Below are 17376 nucleotides of genomic sequence, written 5' to 3' on the forward strand. Positions count from 1 at the left end.
CACCCCTTCACAGTTAGGGAAGCCCGTTTGTTCAAAGCCATCCACAACATTATGGACGCTACCCAGAGTCACAGTTTTTCGGAGCAGGATGTGATTAATGGCCCTGCACACTTCCATCAACACGAGTCCAACGGTCGACTTTCCCACTTCGAACTGGTTAGCGACCGATCAGTAGCAGTCTGGAGTAGCCAGCTTCCACAGTGCAATCACCATGTGCTTCTCCAATGGCAGGGTAGCTCTCAGTCTCGTGTCCTTGCGCCACAGGGCTGAGGCGAGCTCTCACAGTCCCATGAAAGTGGCTTTCCTCATCCGAAAGTTCTGCAGCCACTGCTCATCATCCCAGACGTGCATGATGATGTGATCCCACCAGTCAGTTCTTGTTTCCCGAGCGCAAAAGCGGCATTCCACTGTGGTCAACACCTCCGTGAATGCCACAATCTCGTACCGTAGCTATTACACGTGGCGAGATCAATGTCAAACTACTCTTGTCTTTGTAGTTTAAGGAATAACTCCACTGCCACGCATGACGTGTTAGAGAAAGTGAGCAGCACATTGGTCAACAGTACAAGATCCATTCCTGCAGCCCGAAGAGGCAGGACGCGCAGTACACAAACCATTGAAAGATGATGCCAAATGTGGAAGGAAGCACAGAGATTTCTGGGATGTGAAGCAATGCATTATGAGGCATTACAACAGGACCCAGGAGGCCTCGCGACCCCCTCCGTCTTCCCACAACTCTTAGCAGCAGAAGAGGAAGAGCTGCTCTGTGGGATAGCTGCCCAGAATGCACCGCTCCGAATACCGATGCAAGTGCCACAAGTAGGAACACGCTATTGCGCAGGCAGCTAACAGCGTGAACACACATCAGCGGTTTCCCTTCAGCACTCTCTGAGTGGCAATGTAACTCTGCCAGTGTAGACATACCCTAAGGATCCAAAGTCAGTAAGAGTCACAGCCCAAAATTTTGGTCAGGGGAATGTTACCCTCCTCTGTCATTCCTGCCACTCCTTCATGTCCAAATTGTTGTTTTTGGGGTTGTTTGTTTGTTTTTTTGAGACAGAGCTACTTGTGTTTAACCAAGAAGGGGCGAATTACAACACTGTCTCTTTGACTGCCTCCCCTGCTTTCTAAACTCATGCTTTTGCCACTCCTCTTCCTCTTTCCTACTAAAAAAAAAACGAACTCTCTTTAAAAATTACTTTCCTCTAGAATGGTAACCAAGTCTGAAACAATGTCTAAGTGAACTAGACGGTACCAGCAGATAGATAAGTTAATAAACCTTCAAATTTAAGTGAGAAGAGTTATTGGAAGAGTCTAGCAGGAAGCAGGGTCAGTCCAATCCAACAATTTGCTTCAGAGGACGAGTGGAGAAAATGCTGATCAAATTAACCAGATTTGCTACAAATGCCTATTTAAATTATTATAGATGATACAATGACTGCATAGTTTTAGAAAAAAAATCACTGATTTCACAGTTTATTTTACAATAATTGGGATTAGTCTACAAGTTAAGGCAAACATACTAATGCATTTGCTTTTCCTTTTAAATCATAATTATAAAGATTACATAAAGTTCTCCAAAATTTCTAAGAAATGTTCATTATTTGGAAAAAATCATTAAGATGCTTGACACCAGGACATGGAAAAACTAAGACAATGCATACAATGCTTTATAACAACAATATTCAAACATCTAATGGCAATATTTAATCCATTTGAACAATGCATTCAAATAGGCAACTTCAGAAATTACTTACAAAGGTAAATAAGATTGGCAGCCATACCATAATACTATTCATAACATGAACATAATTATATTGGCTACTTTCACAAAGAAACAGGACATTTGATTTCTGAACAATGAAAGCATACAATGATTAAATAAACGTGTGTGTGAATACATGTGCATAAATGAGTATGCTGTTGCTTCATATAGTCTGGAACTGCTTTCAGGAGTCTTCACTTTTTCAGATAAGAGGAGCTTATTTATGCATACTTTGCCAACTGATTTCTCCGGTGAGATGTAAATCCCTATAAAAGTCATGAAAACAAAATCCAGAAGAAGGCAGCCCTTGTTAGTGGATGGACAGAGTGTTTTATGTGTCTCCATTTAACACTGCCAGGCAGCTCTGCAGTAGCTGCAAGTTACCCTGTAGAAATAAAGAAAGAGACGACCACATTTCCCTATTTTCTGAGGTATAAAATATTTTTAAAAGAAGATAAAATTACTTATTTATTAAGCAGCATGGATAGTTATAAAACATTTGTAAAATATTTTTGTTTAAGCAATTTTCATCTTTTAGAAAGATCTGTTGAACATAGCAAGCCGATCTCAAGGAACCGCTAATCAGAAATTTTGAGATCTAGTACACTTTCTGAATTTGGTTACTTTAAATAACTTCTCCACTACATCTCATGTCCTTCCCATACATATCTCAACAAAAGTCTATTTGTGATACAAAACACAACAAATTCATCATAGAAGTCTGTCGTCGTCCTTTCTTTTACAGTTAAATTCTCAGTTGTGAAAGGATGACTGAGATTTGTGCGGAAGATATTCTTTCAGATACCCCTCACTCAAAAAAAGACAGTAATACTACTACTGTCAGATTATTCCCATAACAAAATTATTCAAGTAATACATTGTATATAAGTAAAAATAAGCTAGACAGGAATTTCTTTGAGATATTTATCTTGGAGCAATGCAGGAAAACAGAATCAATTAAATGCCCTAAACCAATGATTTAAAGGGTGGACCTATCCTAAAAAATTACAAAAAGTGGCACCTTATTCCTCAGACATGTTCCATGTGTGTTATCACTTTGGTAGTGACAAAATAAAAAACTAACTTGTTAGCACTGCAGAGAGAGCAGCTATAGGAGAGTGGTTATAAGAACTGTTAATCAATTTTCAACTGCAAGGCCAAATCTATCCCTAGTTGTACAGATGTAAATAAAAACAAATTGGCGTGCAAAATCTTCATTACTAGTGATGTGGAAAGCAACAAACAACTTGAGTTTGTACTCCAATCTAAAACTGAAGAGTATCGGCAAGAAACAGGAATTGGTAAGAATGAACATTCTAATATTCCATCTAGTTCAATACAAGATGGACAGACAAAACCCCATAATGCACAATTATACCATGGAAAATGCTTCTTGATCCCAGTTAGTAATGAACATATACCCTATCAAGCATGTGAACTGATAAATTTTATAGTTTTAAATTCTGTTCTTAGTCAAATCCAGGTCTTTCTTGGTAACTATTTGCTTCTGTAACCTGTAGCAGTGAGTTCCATCACTTTATATATGATCTTAATTTCAAATTTGATTTTTAATATAAAGAAGCTTTTGATATGTAAAAAAAAAAGCTCTACTGCTTCTGTTTAACCTATACAATGACTAAAATTCTTGCACCTCTCCAAAGTAAGTAGTTCAATTATGTATAAAAGACTTCATATAAAAAAAATAATCTCACAGCCATCCCCCACTGTTTATTTTGTTTCCTTTGCCCTTCTTTGGAGAAATGGAACAATCATGTCAGTTAAAACTCCAAACACCAATCTTGTCTGATCCTTTACCCCATCCATCCTCCACTCACTGGCAGCAGTCACCAGTACTCCACAAGAGAAATTAAGGCTAGGTCTACACTACCCGCCTGAATCGGCGGGTAGAAATCGACCTCTCGGGGATCGATTTATCACGTCCCGTTGGGACGTGACAATCGATCCCCGAATCAACGCTCTTACTCCACCAGCGGAGGTGGGAGTAAGCGCCGTCGACGGGAAGCCGCAGAGGTCGATTTTGCCGCCGTCTCTACAGCGGGGTAAGTCGGGTGCGATACGTCAAATTCAGCTACGCTATTTGCGTATCTTAAATCGACCCCCCCCCCCCCGTAGTGAAGACCTGCCCTAAGTTTTGCCTATTATATATATGAATTACACCAACACGGTGTTTTCTTATATCCATCCTTCCAACCCATGTAAGGTGCAGGGAGAAATCACCTATGTTGCTAAGTCATAGGGACCCAGGAGTCTGAGGCTCATGTTAGTAGACTGATCATGGCAAAGGTTGATCTTTGCCCAATGCTGGAAAGGTGAAAGAGGTAGAGTGGAGCCTATAGTATGCTGGAAGAATAGACAAAATGTGTGTGTACTGTATATGGATGGCAATACATGAGAGATTGTGGTCTCTGGCCTGCAACAGGTGGATCTAGTTGCCAGCCAGGTATATGTAAAACATGTAAAAATAGAGGATTTTGGATTCCAGCCATTCTACTGAATAATTAACAGGCAATCTCTCACCAACATGGGGAAATTATGTAGGAAACTCATTAGCATTAATGTTAATTAAATCCATGCATCAGTGGGAAAACAGATCCATTCAAGTTTAAGGAAATCCCAACACTGCCATATTAGAATGCATAAGTCACTTCTGACAAGTGATACACTACTTAACTTTTCTGATCTGTGGGGATGGGCATTTTTTCCCTTTTAAGAATAGAACAAGTTTCATATACTAAGAACAGAACAAGTTTCATATACTAAATCTTTCAGATACTGGGTGGCAGATGAGGAACACATCCCTCATAACCCCTATGTTTGGAGAAGACAACAAAAACCTGTATTATTGTAAGGCATACATGTCAAAACTGGGTTTTGTCCCACCTTACATCCACATTTGAGTATCTAAATTTAATTGCCAGATCAGGATTCTGTAATGAGTTGTTGATTGAACTATGTAAGCTGCACTTAAGTTGCATTGTTTATCCTCACCAATTCCAGAGTATGATCACCACCTTGTTTATGAACTGTAGTTCAAGTTCAACATTACAGAACTAAGATAGTTTTAAAGCGGTAACCAGGTTTACATGTGATTTTCACATGAGATAGCCAAACATTAAATACAGACTTCCACACTTACAACTCAAGAACGTCTATATGCATAATATATTGAACTTGCGAACCAAGTGAGTTGCGAGAGTTGCGAATCGAGTGAGCTGCAAACAGAGGGAGTTTGCCTAGGAATCGAGCTATGATGAGTGTTGCACTGGGGGGCTGCGTTGTGAGATGGTGGGGTGAATATCTGAGTGTTTGTCTGCTGTGATCATTTATCTGACTGGTGCTAGTTGCAGGGACTGTTTGGGTGTTTGTTTAAAAAGTGTGACTGTTTGACCATGTGGGTTGTTTGTTTGAACAGTTTGAACAGCATTTCATAGTCACTATCACTGTCCTGGTCACATGGTCGATAATAGATCCCTACTGTTATATTCTTATTAGAACATGGAATTACTATCCATGAGATTCTATGGAACATGTGGATTCATTTAAGATTTTTACTTCATTTGAGTCTACATTTTCTTTCACATATAGTGCGACGCTGCCCCCTCCCCCCGGCATGACCTATTCTGTCCTTCAGATATATTTTGTACCCTGGAATGATTGTGTCCCATTGATTGTCCTCACTCCACCAGGTTTCTATGATGCCTATTATATCAATATCCTCCTTTAACACGAGGCACTCTAGTTCATCCATCTTATTATTTAGACTTCTAGCATTTGTGTACAAGCACTTTAAAAACTTGTCACTGTTTATTTGCCTGCCCTTTTCTGATGTGTCAGATTCTTTATGTCATCCATCTGCCATCCAGATCTGGAAACTCGAGAAGTGTGCTGCTTGGCTGGAGCTAGAATTCAGGATGTGACAGAGCGTCTGCCAAGACTGATCAAGCCCTTGGACCACTACCCTTTCCTACTTCTCCACGTGGACACCAATGATACTGCCAAGAATGATCTTGAGCGGGTCACTGCACACTATGCGGCTCTGGGAAGGAGGATAAAGGAGTTTGAGGCGCAAGTCATGTTCTTGTCCATCCTCCCTGTTGAAGGAAAAGGCCCAGGTAGGGACCATCGAATTGTGGAGGTAAATGCGTGGTTGTGCAGGTGGTGTCGGAGAGAGGGCTTTGGATTCTTCGACCATGGGATGTTGTTCCAGGAAGAAGGATTGCTAAGCAGAGATGGGATCCACCTAACGAAGAGAGGGAAGAGCATCTTCGCAGGCAGGCTTGTTAACCTTGTGAGGAGGGCTTTAAATTAGGCTCACCAGGGGATGGAGATCTAAGCCCTGAGGGAAGTGGGATACTGGGAGGAAACACAAGGAGGAGGGTGCAACAGGGAAGGCCTCCTAATTCATACTGAGAAAGAAGGGCAATCGTCTAGTTATCTTACGTGCCTGTACACGAACGCAAGAAGCCTGGGAAACAGGCAAGAAGAACTGGAAGTCCTGGCACAGTCAAGGAATTATGATGTGATTGGAATAACAGAGACTTGGTGAGGTAACTCACATGACTGGAGCACTGTCACGGATGGGTATAAACTGTTCAGGAAGGACAGGCAGGGGAGAAAAGGTGGAGGAGTTGCACTGTCTGTAACTGAGCAGTATGATTGCTCAGAGCTCCACTATGAAACTGGAGAAAGGTCTGTTGAGAGTCTTTGGGTTAAGTTTAGAGGTGAGAGCAACAAGGGTGATGTCATGGTGGGCGTCTGCTATAGACCACCAGACCAGGAGGATGAGGTAGACGAGGCTTTCTTCAGACAACTAACAGAAGTTTCTAGATCACAGGTCCTGGTTCTCATGGGGGACTTCCATTACCCTGACATCTGGTGGGAGAGCAATACAGCAGTGCACAGACAATCCAGGAAGTTTTTGTAGAGTGTTTAGTACAACTTCCTGGTGCAAGTGCTGGAGGAACCAACTAGGGGCTGTGCTCCTCTTGACCTGCTGCTCATAAACAGGGAAGAATTGGAAGAGGAAGTAGAAATGGGTGGCAACCTGGGCAGCAGTGACCATGGGATGGTCAAGTTCAGGATCCTGACGAAAGGAAAGCAGAATACAGACCCTGGACTTCAGAAAAGCACATTTTGACTCCCTCAGGGAACTGATGGGCAGGATCTCTTGGGAGTCTAACACGAGGAGGAAAGGAGTCCAGGAGAACTGGCTATATTTTAAAGAAGCCTTATTGAGGGCGCAGGAACAAACCATCCCGATGTGCAGAAAGAATAGCAAATACAGCAGACAACCAGCTTGGCTTAACAGGGAAATCTTCGGTGAGCTTAAACACAAAAAGGAAGCTTACATGAAGTGGAAACTAGGACAGATGACTAGGGAGCAGTATAAAAATATTGCTCAAGCATACAGGGGTGTAATCAGGAAGGCCAAAGCACAATTAGAGTAGCAGCTAACAAGTGTTGTGAAGTTTCAGAGTAGCAGCCATGTTAGTCTGTATCTGCAAAAAGAAGAACAGGAGTACTTGTGGCACCTTAGAGACTAACAAATTTATTAGAGCATAAGCTTTCGTGGACTACAGCCCACTTCTTGTGAAGGGTAACAAGTAGGGTTTCTACTGGTATGTTAGCAACAAGGTGGTGGTCAGGGAAAGCGTGGGATCCTTACTGAATGGGGGAAAGCAACCTAGTGACAGATGATGTGGAAAAAGCTGAAGTACTCAGTGCTTGTTTTGGTTTGGTCTTCACAGACAAGGTCAACTCCTAGATTGCTGCACTGGGCAGCACTGTATGGGGAGGAAGTGAGCAGCCCTCAGTGGTGAAAGAACAGGTCAAGGACTATTTAGAAAAGCTGGACATACACAAGCCCATGGGGCAGGATGCAATGCATCCGAGGGTGCTGAGGGAGTTGGCTGATGTGATTGCAGAGCCATTGGCCATTATCTTTGAAAGCTCATGGCGATCAGGTGAGGTCCCAGACTATTAGAAAAAGGCAAACATAGTGCCCAGCTTTAAAAAAGGGAAGGAGAATCTGGGGAACTAGAGACCGGTCAGCCTCACCTCAGTCCCTGGAAAAATCATGGAGCAGGTCCTCAAGGAATCCATTTTGAAGCACTTGGAGGAGAGGAAAATTATCAGGAACAGTCAACATGGATTCACCAAGGGCAAGTTATACCTAACCAGCTGATTGCCTTCTATGATGAGATAACTGGTTCTGTAGATATGGGGAAAAGCTGTGGACATGATATCCTTTGACTTTAGCAAAGCTTTTGATACGGTCTCCCACAGTATTCTTGCCAGCAAGTTAAAGAAGTATGCATTGGATGAATGGACTGTAAGGTGGATAGAAAGCTGTCTGGATCGTCAGGCTCAATGGGTAGTTATCAATGGCTCAATGTCTAGCTGGCAGCTGGTATCAAGCAAAGTGCCCCAGAGATCAGTCCTGGGGCCGGTTTTGTTCAACATCTTCATTAATGATCTGGATGATGGGATGGATTGCACCCTCAGCAAGTTCACGGATGACACTAAACTGGGGGGAGAGGTAGATATGCTGAAGGGTAGGGATAGGGTCCAGAGTGACCTAGACAAATTGGAGGATTGGGCCAAAAGAAATCTGATGAGGTTCAACAAGGACAAGTGCAGAGTCCTGCACTTAGGATGGAAGAATCCCATGCACTGCTACAGGCTGGAAACCGACTGGCTAAGCGGCAGTTCTGCAGAAATGGATCTGGGGATTACAGTGGACAAGAAGCTGGATAGGAGTCAACAGTGTGCCCTTGTTGCCAAGAAGGCTAACGGCATATTGGGCTGCATTAGTAGGAGCATTGCCAGCAGACTGAGGGAAGTGATTATTCCCCTCTATTCGGCACTGGTGACGCCACATCTGGAGTATTGTGTCCCTTTTTTTTTTTTTTATTGCATACAGATGTGGTCTCCTCATCTCAAAAAAAATATACTGGCATTAGAAAAGGTTCAGAGAAGGGCAACTAAAATGATTAGGGGTTTGGAACAGGTCCCATATGAGGAGAGATTAAAGAGGCTAGGACTTTTCAGCTTGGAAAAGAGGAGACGAAGGTGGGATATGAGAGAGGTATATAAAATCATGAGTGTTGTGGAGAAAGTGAATAAGGAACAGTTATTTACTTGTTCCCATAATATAAGAACTAGGGGCCACTAAATGAAGTTAATGGGCAGCAGGTTTAACAAATAAAAGGAAGGTGTTCTTCACACAGCGCACAGTTAACCTGTGGAACTCCTTGCCTGAGGAGGTTGTGAAGGCTAGGATTATAACGGGGTTTAAAAAAGAACTAGATAAATTCATATAGGTTAAGTCCATTAATGGCTATTAGCCAGGATGGGTAAGGAATGGTGTCCCTAGACTCTGTTTGTTAGAGGGTGGAGATGGATGGCAGGAGAGAGATCACTTGATCATTACCTGTTAGGTTCACTCCCTCTGGGATACCTGGCATTGGTCACTATCAGTAGACACGATACTGGGCTGGATGGACCTTTGGTCTGACCCAGTATGGCTTCACCACCCTCCTAATGAAATAGAAAAAACTATGTTCTGGGCCCCCCCCGCCCCCCACTACAGAAAGGATGTGGACAAATTGGAGAGAGTCCAGCGGAGGGCAACAAAAATGATAAGGGGGCTGGAGTACATGCCTTATGAGGAGAGGCTGAGGGAACTGAGCTTATTTAGTCTACAGAAGAGTGAGGGGGAATTTGATAGCAGCCTTCAGCTACCTGAAAGGGGCGGGGGGGGTCCAAAGAGGATGGAGCTAGGCTGTTCTCAGTGATGGCAGATGACAGAACAAGGAGCAATGGTCTCAAGTTGCAGTGGGGGAGGTCTAGATTGGATATTAGAAAAAACTATTTAATTAGGAGGGTGGTGAAGCACTGGAATGGGTTACCTAGAGAGGTGGTGGAATCGCCAATCGTAGAGGTTTTTAAGGCTGGCTTGACAAAGCCCTGGCTGGGATGATTTAGTTGGTGTTGGTCCTGCTTTGAGCAGGGGGATGGACTAGATGACCTCCTGAGGTCTCTTCCAACCCTAATCTTCTATGATTCTATTAATTTACTTTCTCGCAGTCACAAGCTACACAAACCTGCATAGTTTAGAACTGTCTGGAGGTTTTCACTTGTCTAAAAATGTACCACAGAAACAGCTTTACCTTCTACTGGCAAAGGAGGGTAACAATAATTTAAAATTCAGTTTTCCCTTTAGATGTATATCTGGAATTTACATAATCCCCCTTCCAAAAAATTAGTTCCAGAGAGGGGGCACGAGACCTCAGTCACTCCCCATCTCACTGATTCTGAGAAAGATGATAAGGCTTTGAGGTACAAAGCAACAGAGGGTCCTGTGGCATCTTTGAGACTAACAGAAGTACTGGGAGCATAAGCTTTCGTGGGTAAGAACCTCACTTCTTCAGATGCAAGTAATGGAAATCTCCAGAGGCAGGTATATATCAGTGTGGAGATAACGAGGTTAGTTCAATCAGGGAGGGTGAGGTGCTCTGCTAGCAGTTGAGGTGTGAACACCAAGGGAGGAGAAACTGTTTCTGTAGTTGGATAGCCATTCACAGTCTTTGTTTAATCCTGATCTGATGGTGTCAAATTTGCAAATGAACTGGAGCTCAGCAGTTTCTCTTTGGAGTCTGGTCCTGAAGTTATTTTGCTGTAAGATGGCTACCTTTACATCTGCTATTGTGTGGTCAGGGAGGTTGAAGTGTTCTCCTACAGGTTTTTGTATATTGCCATTCCTGATATCTGACTTGTGTCCATTTGAAGAGGATAAATGGACACAAGTCAGATATCAGGAATGGCAATATACAAAAACCTGTAGGAGAACACTTCAACCTCCCTGGCCACACAATAGCAGATGTAAAGGTAGCCATCTTACAGCAAAAAAACTTCAGGACCAGACTCCAAAGAGAAACTGCTGAGCTCCAGTTCATTTGCAAATTTGACACCATCAGATCAGGATTAAACAAAGACTGTGAATGGCTATCCAACTACAGAAACAGTTTCTCCTCCCTTGGTGTTCACACCTCAACTGCTAGCAGAGCACCTCACCCTCCCTGATTGAACTAACCTCGTTATCTCCACATTGATATATACCTGCCTCTGGAGATTTCCATTACTTGCATCTGAAGAAGTGAGGTTCTTACCCACGAAAGCTTATGCTCCCAGTACTTCTAGTAGTCTCAAAGGTGCCACAGGACCCTCTGTTGCTTTTTACAGATTCAGACTAACACGGCTAGCCCTCTGATACTTTGAGGTACAGTGGACATTATTTACAAGTCTACAGAACTTTTCATGAAAATAAGTTCTTATTCATAATTCCAGCATTTGGGAGGAAGGTTTAAACAAACAGCTTCTGGTGTTCAGTCAAATAGTAAGGAGATCGAAAGCCTGCCCCATAATTTTAATAGAGTGACATACCCTTAAAGTTTTACTGGTCCCACCACTGACTTTATCAAAATAAGCCTTAATATCAAAGCCTCCTACCTACTTCATGAAGCGTCATTACTGGGGTTTGTTTTCTCCCCTCTCCCCCACACCATTTTAACAGTTCCTTAAAATGAAAATCCACCAGAGCCAAAAAAAGGATCTCTTATTAAAAGTGTTATTTGGAGGTCTGAAGCAGGTTTTTACCAGCATTCCATTTTGCCAGTGACTGTATGACGTATGCCTATTATGACCATTCCAGAGATAGCAATCTAAATCTGAGAGAGGCAAAGGCAGCTTGGTCAGAACATTTCCACTTTGAATAAGCATCTCTTGACCACAGCCAAAACTATTTATATGATCATTTTGAAGTTTTAAGTTTCCTTTGGATTGTCCTGAAGTAGTCAACTGCAATCATTTGATTCAACAGATCAGAAGAGTATCTAAAAATTTAAAGGTGGTCAACAGAAGCTTAAAGGTAAATAATATAACTAACTATAGTATCTTGCTTCAGCTTTAGTTTCTCTTTCATATTCTGTCACATTGTTAAAACAAAATTAGATTATGCAAGGGCATCATGAGTTATAATAATTTCCTGAGACCTAAAAGGAATGCAAAGTGCATTAGCATTTTGTGCCACCAGACAGACCAACAAGCATTAACAAGCTGAATAAAAGAATTGAATTAACTAACTTAATCTAAGAATTGGTTTTATTTCACAACCATAGATCAAGTTGATCAGAATTTTCTATTATGCATTGCCTTGCTCCATTAGCAACGCTGTCTGCAGATCACATCTCTAAAATACAGGTATTATGAGCTTTGCAATATTTGACAAAGTAGGACTTGGATACTATCCAAAGGAGTAAATAGAGTGCTAGAGTTGAGAATGGAAAACAGAGCATTAGGTCAGAGACAAAGTGGAGTCTGAATTTATCAGTTTTTTCAAAGGTCTGAATCTGTGGCTAGCATCAGCATTACTGTTCCCTGGAAAGAATGAATGGAAGTGAGGAAATCTGGGTAACTAAATCACTGGAGAGGGAAGGAATTTGCAGCATATATTAAAGCAAATAGTACAAAAGGAAGTACTACAGACTCATGACTACATACAGATTCCAAGCAAACGGTCTATACTTAGAATTCTAAGTTCTTATAGACTAAAATAAGAACTCAGTATTTGGATGCACAATGTCCCCGATTCCCATCTCTGGTAAATTAAAAGCTAAAATTTTACACCATTCCCAAAATACACAGCATCTTTTGGACAAAGTGAAATGAGGACATTCAGGGCACCCCCTGGGTTTCTCTGGGTGACAGAGGCCCATTGCTGCCAAATGGCTGTTTAATACAAGCAACTCCTGTCTGAGACCTGACAAATTTACCACACCACTCACTAGCACAAGGGTTGGCAACCTTTCAGAAGTGGTGTGCCGAATCTTCATTTATTCACTCTAATTTAAGGTTTCGCGTGCCAGTAATACATTTTAAGGTTTTTAGAAGGTCTCCTTTCTATAAGTCTGTAATATATAACTAAACTATTATTGTATGTAAAGTAAATAAGGTTTTTAAAATATTTAAAAAGCTTCATTTAAAATTCAATTAAAATGCGGAGCCCCTGGACTGGTGGCCAGGACCCGGGCAGTGTGAGTGTCACTGAAAAAGCAGCTCCCGTGCGGCCTTTGGCACGCATGCCGTAGGTTGCTACCCCTGCACTAGCACATAATTTTTCAGAGATAGTATGTGAAGTCTCTACTGAAAGCTTGTAACCTATCGATAACCATTGCGAGATGTGTGTCTGAGTAATATTTAAAGGAATAATGTAACTACATTGAAAGTTATTCCTTACTGTCTTCAAGCAAAAGTGAGTCCCCAGGGAATAACATGCTCTGGGAGGGCCCATTAAAGCAGGAAGGAGCTGTCTCCCTCCCTGGCTAGCAGAGTACGTACTGTATTGCTCAGTTGTCTACCTTTGCACCAACCCAGAAAAGTCAACGGAAAATCATCAAAGAAACTATAATCATGAAAACCACTTGAAGTGAAAAGGAACAACGGGACAGTGAAGGGATTGCCCTCTCTGTGATTAAAGACAAAAGACTGATTCAGTATGGGGGAGGGCGGGGGAGAGGAGGACACTCTAGACCCATTCACTGAGGAGGTACCTTGATAAGCAGGGTTGCTTCATGAAAGACTGTGTCCTAGGCCTTGGCTACACTGGCAATTCACAGCGCTGCACTTGTTGCGCTCAGGGGTGTGAAACACCCCCCCCCCCCCCCCAAGTGCAGCACTGTAAAGCGCCAGTGTAATCAGCGCCTGCAGCGCTGCACGCTCGCACGCAGCGCTGCAAGCTATTCCCCTCGGAGAGGTGGAGTACATACAGCGCTGCGACTACACTCGTGCTTCACAGCGCTGTGAATCCGCGAGTGTAGCCAAGGCCTTAGCTACTTCGGGCTAGCAAGCACTGTAAAAGACTGAACTTTGAAAATCTACTTTATTAGATAGGAAAGGTAACTATTAATAAGTTTAGGCCTTCGTTTGCATTTTATGATTTTGTTTCGTATGTATCCACTTGTTTCCATCACTCACACTTGTTCCCATTTGAATCGCCATTCTTTCTTAAGTTTCCTTTTGTTTTACTATAATTGAACTCAAGTGCTATGTGTGATACAGGAGCGGTGGCCTAACATGACACTAGTAAACTGGGGGACACTGTTCCTTTGGGAACAGAGGATCTGGGATTTCTGTGGGTATTCGGTAGTCAGAGACTAGATACCACAAGGAGACACTTGGAAAGGACTTGGGAGCTGGGGTGCATCTATCGTCAACATGCAGAGTTGGTATAACCCAGAGGAGAGTGCTTGAGTGGCGGACAGGCTGGCTGTGTGAGGGAACTAACATCCAGCTGGCAGAAGAAAAACTCCCTTGCACTGGAGGCAGAGGGTAACAAGGTGACTCTCAGTCCTGGGTGCCCCAAGAAGCATCACACTCAAACCAATATAAAAAATTTTTTTAAAAGGCTAAATGTGAAGGCCATCTGATGCATAAGAATTAAGTGAAGCGTCCCACATATTCTAGTACATAAATACATATTCTGAGTTTAGTTTAAGATGGATGACAAAAGGATAAAGTAATGCAAAGTTTACTTAAAAATTACATTTTAAAAAGCCATTTCCCCTCTCAGCATTAAAAGGGCATCCAAACTGAACTGTTTTACATCAAACTGAAATATCCAAACCAATTTAAACAAAAGTTGCATGGATGTACATTTTTATAGATCTACATACACTCTTGAATTTCAAGGGTCTATGCCTAATTTCAGCCTAAAATATTCAAAATAGATCCCCTCAGAAATAAGGTTTTAATGGAATCGGTGGCAAGTACAGACAACGGTAACAGTTGAATAATGTGAATTCTGAAGGAACAGATGGTTCAAGATAGCTTTTCTGGAAAATCCCTTGGCATAAGACATTATAGCCACTGTCTGCAGCTTTGTCAAAAGTAGTAAGCTATTATCTCCATAAAGACCAAAAAATAGTTGCTCAAATGCATTTAAATGACATTTAAGGACAGTGCACTTAGGTTCTTTTGGGGAAAAATAATTCACCTCCTTAACACCATTTAGCATGTTCAGTAAATTATCTGTAACTGAAGTTTCTTAGTCAACATCCTATGCCATTGAACTAAAAGAAACCAAGGCTCAAAGGTATATTCAAGAATCTATACACAGATCTTGCCTCAATGTCTTGCTCAGTGACAGACTTCCTGTATGAGCTTCAGGCGTACTTTCATACCTCATTGGGGGGACTGAAAGGATAAAATCCACTAATAATGGAGAAGGAAACTCAGGTACTATGCTAATGAGAGTCATACCGGTATCTAGACAGATACTATAGGCAGCGATACTATAGTCAATGCATGAGATTTTCTATGGGATAGAGATGTTCAAAAAGCACCGAAGGCACTTAGGAGCACAAGTCCCATTGAAAGTCTGTGCCTGCACCCCTATTCTCCATAGTTTACAACTTTATAAAAGTTAGCCTTTCAGCTGAAGCTGCGCATGCTTCATATCAGCGCCGACTGAACTTTTTGGAGGTGGAGAGTACATTACATAACTCAGAAATGACCAAACTGATCTTATGCAAGTATATACACAACATGGAAAAACGCTTTGTATTACCTTAGCATGCTTCAGTTCCAATTCTGCAAGTTCCACTAGATTCTTTCGGAATGCAGCAACTCTTCTTGTTTTAAAGTCTACAAGTTCTGTAAAGTATAATTTAGGATTCCATTAAAAACAGTGTCAGTGCATTCAAGCATTACAACACTTTCCTCTTAGGATGGGGGTGCGGGGGGGAAAAGAGGGGAAATCACAAGTTTAAGACTAAGACCACAACTTGGACTCAGAGCTATTGCAGCACTGTTAGGGTATGTCTATATTGCAATTAAAAACCTGCGGCCAGTCTGTGCCAGATGGCTCAGGCTCAGAGTGTTCAGAGTAAAGGGCTATTTAATTATGGTGTAGACGTTCAGGCTCAGGCTGGACCCCGGGCTCTCCAACCCTATGAAGTGGGAGGCTGCAGCCCGAGCCCGACATCTATTCTGCAATTAAACAGTCCCTTAGCCAAAGCCCCTCGATCCTGCGTCATCTGTCATGAGCCTGCTGTGAGTGTCTAACTGCAGTGTAGACATACCCTTAGAAGAAGCTATTTAAAGTGTGATTGTGCTGGCTTCTCTTAACCATAATTTTCATATATGTGAAGCTCTTTTGGAGTCAGATAGCAGCGTGTCCCTTTAAAAAAAAAATTAAAATATTAAATTTAAAGTAGGGCTGTCGATTAATTGCAGTTAACTCACACGATTAACTCAAAAAAATTAACTGCGATTAAAAAAATTAATCGCGATTAATCGCAGTTTTAATCGCACTGTTATATGATAGAACAATAACAATTGAAATTTTATTAAATAATATTTTGGATGTTTTTCTACATTTTCAAATATACTGATTTCTATTACAACACAGAATACAAATTGTACAGTACTCACTTTAAATATTTGTATTAAAAATTATATACACTGTAAAAATGATAAACAAAAGAAATAGTATTTTTCAATTCACCTCATACAAGTACCATAGTGCAATCTCTATCGTGAAAGTGCAGATTTTTTTCTTACATAACTGCACTCAAAAACAAAACAATGTAAAACTTTATAGTCTGTAAGTCCACTCAGTCCTACTTCTTGTTCAGCCAATCTCTATGACAAACAAGTTTGTTTACATTTATGGGAGATAATGCTGCCCTCCTTATTTACAATGTCACCTAAAAGTGAGAACAGGCATTCGCATGGCACTTCTGTAGCCAGCATTGCAAGGTATTTACGTGCCAGAAATGCTAAGCATTCGTATGCCCCTTCATGTTTTGGCCACCATTCCAGAGGACATGCTTCCATGCTGATGACGTGCATAAAAAACATAATGTGTTAATTAAATTTGTGACAGAACTCCTTGGGGGAGAACTGTATGCCTCCTGCTCTGTTTTACTGCATCTGCCATATATTTCATGTCATAGCAGTCTCGGATGATGACCCAGCATGTTGTTCGTTTTAAGAACACTTTCACTGCAGATTTGACAAAACGCAAAGAAGGTACCAATTCAGAAATCTCAGATAGCTACAGCATCTCGACCCAAGATTTAAGAATGTGAAGTGCCTTCCAAAATCCGATCGGGACGGGGTGTGGAGCATGCTTTCAGAAGTCTTAAAACAGCAACACTCCGATGCGGAAACTACAGAACCCGAACCATCAAAAAAAAAAAAAAAATCAACCTTCTGCTGGTGGCATCTGACTCAGACGATGAAAATGAACATGCATTGGTCTACACTGCTTTGGATCGTTATTGAGCAGAACCCATCATAAGCACGGACACGTCCTCTGGAATGGTGGTTGAAGCATGAAGGGGCATACAAATATTTAGCCTATCTGGCACGTAAATACCTTGCAATGCTGGCTACAACAGTGCCATGCGAACGCTGTTCTCACTTTCAGGTCACATTGTAAACTAGAAGCGGGCAGCATTATTTCCTGCAAATGTAAACAAACTTGTTTGAGTGACTGGCTGAACAAGAAGTAGGATAGAATGGACTTG

General features: G+C 41.8%; 1 protein-coding gene across 1 annotated transcript in view; it reads right to left on the reverse strand.

Moving 5' to 3' along the window:
• Positions 1 to 1460: 1460 nt before the first annotated feature.
• Positions 1461 to 17376, reverse strand: part of SNX6 (sorting nexin 6) — a 47184-nt gene continuing 31268 nt past the window's right edge. Inside the window, exons 13-14 of the mRNA XM_054026659.1 lie at positions 15411 to 15496; positions 1461 to 2150 (exon numbers count right to left, since the gene is read on the reverse strand). Of these exons, the coding sequence (XP_053882634.1) occupies positions 2097 to 2150; positions 15411 to 15496 (140 nt within the window). The 3' untranslated portion in view covers positions 1461 to 2096. The remainder of the gene's footprint in view (positions 2151 to 15410; positions 15497 to 17376) is intronic.

Source organism: Malaclemys terrapin, chromosome 4, assembly GCF_027887155.1.
Source record: "Malaclemys terrapin pileata isolate rMalTer1 chromosome 4, rMalTer1.hap1, whole genome shotgun sequence".
In the NCBI taxonomy this organism is placed as follows: Eukaryota; Metazoa; Chordata; order Testudines; family Emydidae; genus Malaclemys; species Malaclemys terrapin.